Genomic DNA, 5,986 nt, shown 5'->3' on the forward strand with positions numbered 1-5,986 from the left:
TCAAGCTAACTTGACTACCCAGATTTGACTCCTAATATTTTTAAAATATAAAAATTGACCTTGCTAATGAACTTTGACTGTCAATTTTGACTAGCACTTACCGACCGCATACTAAAGTAAAAAACAGGACTGTAAGAAACAAGAAAAAAAGAGATAGAAGAAAGTGTACTAAAGTGACTAGTGAACTGAGTCAAACTAGTAAGTTATTTTAATTAAGGCAGTACAACGGTCATTTTTGATAGTGCTGAGGTTAGAAACAACAGATCAAGATATTACAAAACTAAATGCTCTTTTTTTTCATTTGTAATATGTGTACCTTCACAAATAAAAGGGGTGCGAAAGGAAGAGAGGAGGAGGAGGAAGAAGAAGAAAGGAAAGTACTCAAAAAAGGGGCACTCGCGACTTTATTACAATTCTTCAAATCGATTTAAGGAGAAGTCAGGATTTCTTTATTAAAAAAAAAAAATCTCCGACGGAGCTGTCAGTCCGCCGCCATTCAGGATCAGTTTTAACTGACAGTTCAAACTGTCAGTTAAAGCTGATCGTGAATGGCTGGCCATAGGTATTTCTAATTTATCGAGAAAGAAGGAGGAGAAGAAACGGAGGCTATAAACTTTCGACAAACACAAACGAAAGATTATAACAAAAACAAACCAACAATTAGGGGAACCCACACTAGGCTAGGGTAGCCACTTTGGGGCTGCCTTCCCCAACTCCTGCTACAGGTCTCAAGAGAGAAAAATGTAATATCTTTACTTAATAAATTTCCATCATTTTCATTCATTCACTTCATTTAACTAATATATTATGTGTTTATTACAACCACCACCCCAGCGCTACCTACCCATTCATGTTCAACCAAATCTCCCCTCCTCCCCACCCAAACGTCTGGGTAGGTAATATTTTAAGGCAGGAAAATTTATTTCCTTCTGAGTAGAGTCATGAGAAATTTTCAATTCAAAAGAGCAAAAAAAAAAAAAGTTTTCTTCATAGATTGAAATTTTCCTTTTTATTATTTTCGTATAGGTGGGTACTTTTAGAGAAAAAGTTATGAGAGCTTTTTTTTCTTTTGCAAGACTTTTTTCCTTCTAATTTGATGTCATTCAATTGAAATGAAACATTCCAGTCAGACATGATAAGAATTAGTGCCTTTAGGGCTGCTGGAGTAGATATACCTACAAAATACCTATTATTACATATTTTATTGAAACATCTAAAGATGAGTCTATACCAGGGCCATATTTAGGGAGGCCTCAGACTTTTATTTTGTTCCTTTACTGAGGGCTGGACTTGTAAAATTGGGAGCATCCAAGTGATGTCCTTCTCGATAAAATCTCATCAATTAAGCCCTGGTCTATTATACAACGGTAAGTCTGACTTGAGAAGCCTCAGATACTTTTCTGATTTTGTACTTTACTATTTAGTTATTATTTTAAGAGTTTATTGTCAATATTTTACTGTACAGATAAAGGCAAAAGGCTATTACTATTAGGTACTAAGTCTGACTTGGATGACATTTGAGGAGCAGAATATCCTTCGTGTGTTGAACTTTTCTGTCAAATTTATTCAAAATCAGACAAACGGTTCGAGAGTTATGGTGTTGCTTTACGCAGACCAAAGTCCTCCATACATGTAGAATGAATCCTATCTTCAACTTCTATGAGACTTCCCTAGCAAATAAAACTCGCTCCTGCATCCATGGACACTTTATGTTGGCTTTACACTGGAAAGCTCTATGACCCGATCGTAAACAAATAAAACAAGTTCTGCTTTCTTTAATAAGTTCTTGTTTCTTCTCCTGAGGCATATCTTTTGCCTTCATGCACTCATAAGACTTATGCTTATTTTGACAAAAGATACAAATAACTTCCTGAAAAGTATTGTTTGTCAAACCTGTTGCTGTAGCAAACCTCTCTTGCTTTGAGTCACGGGTGTGGCGTACTGGTGCTTCTCGCCGTGCCTTGATGTGTTGGTCTGTATCCGCCGTCAAGCCAAAGTTTGACTGCGCAAGTTTCAACTTCTGAGATTGCTCCACCTCACACCTTAGGAAGCTGAGCAGACTATTCAACTTCTCCTTGGAAGTGGCATCAGAGTCTCGGTTCACTGTAGCACTGCAGGTTCTTTCCCATATTTGTAGAAGCTCTGAGGAAAGAGAACTGGAAACTAAAGGTAAGAGAATGGAAGCATAATTCTCAGTAGTTACACCAAGGGAATCAAGGTTCCTAAGATGGGACTGGAGTCTGTCATATAAATCAGGTACAGACATCTTATCCTTAGAGATCGTGTTCTGCAGAACTAACGACATCATTTCTCTAATGTATAACTCCGTCAAGAGGTCTGGCCGCCCAAATCTATCCTTCAAGGCTTTAACTATCTCTGGATACATGGCTTCAGTGGCTGGATAGCTATTAATCACTCTTTGAGCAGGAGAATCCTTCACTATGCACATTGACAAATATCCTAACTTGTCTACNNNNAAAAACAAGATGTACTTTAAAGGGTTAATATGTCCTAAGGCTACAAAGGGTTAACATGTGCTAAAGTAACAAAGGGTTAACAACCTAAAATAATAATCTTCAGAGTATTCTACAATATACCTACACAATAAAAATTATTTGCACAAAACAGACAAATATTAGGTACAAGAAAAATAATGATAAGAATCAGTTACCGTCTCACATAAAAGTACCTACTTACAGGAATCTTCAGAGTTACAAATTATTTACAAGATAACATCCAATCATTATCCATGTTACTGGATAAACCTAGAAGGTTTCCTAATGCTCCTACCCCTCCTAGTTAATCTCTCTGGAGCAACAATTTCCTAATTTTGTACCTCCTGAGAATCATAGTCAACATGATCACTACTCACAGATACCTCCTCACATTGCATGTCAGTATCAGGTACTATGGTTGACTCTGTATTTTCCATCGGTTCACCATCTGGTTGCTCAACAGTCTCCAATAGGTACAAACGCTGCACTGGTCTCGACAAAATCCCACTTGCTGTTTTGACTCGAACCATTCTGACACATTTGTCATGTCCTTTGACCAGCTCCACAACACGTCCCATAGGCCAATCCAAACGTTTGACATTGTCATCACCAATCAAGACAATATCTCCCTCTTTGAGATCATGTTCTTTCTTCTTACTGGAAAACAACTTCAACTGCCCAAGATACTCAGAACGGAAACGTTCTCGTAACTGTTTCTTGAGATCATTTCTGTATTTCAGACGCTCCCCAAAGTCTCTTGGTCCGATGAAGTCATACTCTGGGAAGCCAACTTCATCTAAATCATGTAGGAACATAGCAGGAGTTATTGCTGCTAACTCATGTTCACCGTCGGGTATGTATGTCAATGGTCTTGCATTGACAATGGCTTCACATTCACTGATCAGCGTCAGCAGTTCTTCATAATTTACAGAAGAGCGTCCAAGTACCCTTCGTAACAAAGTCTTGAGAATACCAACCATTCGCTCCCACCATCCACCCCACCATGGTGCAGAAGGCGGGTTCAGTTTCCACTCTATCTTCTTAGCAGTAGAATATTGGGTAATCTTGTCCCAATCAAGCTTCTGGCATGCTGACTCGAATCCAACTAGGTTTGTGCCCTGGTCCGAATAACAAATTTTCGGTCTACCATTTTTACTGCAAAATCTACGAAACGCTTGCACAAAACTATCCGTTGAAAGCGATGAAACAACTTCTAGTCTAATTGCTCTGTAGACAGCACAGGTAAAAAGGACGATCCATACCCTTTTCACACATCCTCCATCTCCTCTGATGAACAGTGGTCCCGCCAAGTCTACTCCAAGGATCTCAAACAATTTTGCATCTCTTACTCGATTTTGAGGTAGTGGTGTGGGATGAACTTCTAATCTTTTAGCTGTGTATCTCTTACACTTCACACAAGATTTCACCACTGATCGGATAGTTTTCCGTCCACCCAAAATCCAATACTGCTGTCTCAGAATAGACATCAATATCTGAGTGCCTGCATGGCTATTTGAGACATGTACATCTTCAACCAATCTTCTTACTACAGGGTGGTCAGTGTTGGGTAACACTATTGGTTGACTAAAATCTTTGGCATCTGGTATGTTAAATACCTTTGTCTTCAAACGAATGAGGCCAAGTTCATCAACAAAAGGCATTAAACTGTCTAGTCTTGTATCGGACTTGTTACTAAATGATTCCTGTTGAACAAGGAACAATACTTTTCTCTCAGCCAGATCATATTCTTCTGCACTAAGTCCTCCTGTGTGCTTAGTCTGTTTTAGAGTATTGTTCTTGAACCTCAAAATCCAACCAATCATTCGAACAATGCTCTTAAAATTCGAAAATTTCTTGTAATACCAGTCTGAACGGGTGTCAGCAACTTGCACTGCTGCAGATACTACTGTCTTTTTCCTCTCTTTATAGACTTCAGATTGGTCAGTATCTCCTTCTTGCTGCGGCCAACTCTCAGGTGTTCCTTTGAGCCACTCAGGACCCTCCCACCAAGTACTTTGAATCAAATTTTTCAAGGTACTTCCTCTTGAAGGAATGTCTGCAGGGTTCATTACTCCTGGAACGTGCCTCCACTCACAATGCTCTGACAAGAGACGAATTTCCTTCACACGATTCATAACGAACGTGTTCCATGGCTCTTGCTTCTTAATCCATGCTAAGACAGTGGTTGCATCTGTCCAGAATGATGCTCTTACATCTTGCAGCTTGTAATCATCTTTCACCATTTGGTACAATCTGGTACCTATCGAAGCAGCTAGTAACTCCAGACGTTTTACCAAACAGACAAACAGATTTACCAAACAGACAAACAGATTTACCAAACAGACAAACAGATTTACCAACACAGACAAACAGATTTACCAAACAGACAAACAGATTTACCAAACAGACAAACTCCTAAATCGTCTTCGAGTTAAAAGTTAAAACTCTCTTCGTTCTTTCAATGTTTCAATCATGCACCTACTTACCAATGTAACTAAAAATACCTATGTATCGTGTACTTATGTACATAATATGTAACTAAAAATACCTACCTATGTATGTTAGAAGATAATATATTATGTACCGAAATACTGCATATACTCTGAGAACAGGTGCGTGAAGTTAGCACCACAACTTTTGCTGCGAATTTGTACCAAAGCCCATCATTTAGTACCCATTTTGTTCCATCAAACCCACTTTGTCCCATAATTTGTACCAGCACCATTACATCACAATTCATGTTTTTAGTTTTCCTGGTTTGAATTTCCCACTTAGAAGAATAGATACAGTAAAACGGGGTGAATAGGAACAGTGGGGTGAATAGAAACGAAACTTTAGGTTAAGGTTCGAAAATTATTTATTTTTCCAACTAAAATTCTAAGAGATGTAATGTGGGCAAAAAAAAAAAACGCTTCCAAATTATAAGACTTCAAATTTTAGCAGGAAAATTGAAGAAAAAAAAATCTTCAAACCTTAACATGAAGTTTCGTTTCTATTCACCCCGTTTTTACATACATTATACTATGGTACAAGAACATCTGTCGTAATAAGCAAAGTGTGTTGTTTCTTCCCAGGTAAACTCAATTAAGATAATTTTATTTTAATACTGGTTGTTGAAAAAAGTAGAAGATATGACAATCTAGAGAACGGATTTCATTACTCCATTTCACTCCTGAAATAGCACAGTTACCTACCTCTCAAGTAGAATTTTTAAATTTTATGACAGTAATACTATAATAGACTGTTGAGTACAAAGTACAAGGTAGGTATGTAAGCACTGGGCGAGAATAATGCCACAAGCGTTCACTACCACCCAACCCTTAAAGCTCCATAATAAATCCTCAATTAAGTGAGGAAAAAATTTCAATGCTCTGGCTGGGATTGAACCCACACCCTCCTGGTTACTAGACCTTGGCCATTACCCCACAAGCTAACTAGGCCGGCGAAAATAAAAAAGGAAAATCTACTAAAGAATTGTTTGCAAATTAGTG

At 38.1% G+C, this 5,986-nt stretch overlaps 1 protein-coding gene across 1 annotated transcript in view; it reads right to left on the minus strand.

Annotated features, from left to right (window-relative positions):
* Positions 1-2,774: 2,774 nt before the first annotated feature.
* The window catches only part of LOC113471659, a 7,239-nt gene continuing 4,027 nt past the window's right edge, over positions 2,775-5,986 (minus strand). Inside the window, exon 3 of the mRNA XM_026830978.1 lies at positions 2,775-3,613. Coding sequence (XP_026686779.1) covers positions 2,825-3,613 — 789 coding nt within the window. The 3' untranslated portion in view covers positions 2,775-2,824. The remainder of the gene's footprint in view (positions 3,614-5,986) is intronic.

Source organism: Diaphorina citri, unplaced genomic scaffold (genome assembly GCF_000475195.1).
Source record: "Diaphorina citri unplaced genomic scaffold, Diaci psyllid genome assembly version 1.1 scaffold2761, whole genome shotgun sequence".
NCBI lineage: Eukaryota > Metazoa > Arthropoda > Insecta > Hemiptera > Psyllidae > Diaphorina > Diaphorina citri.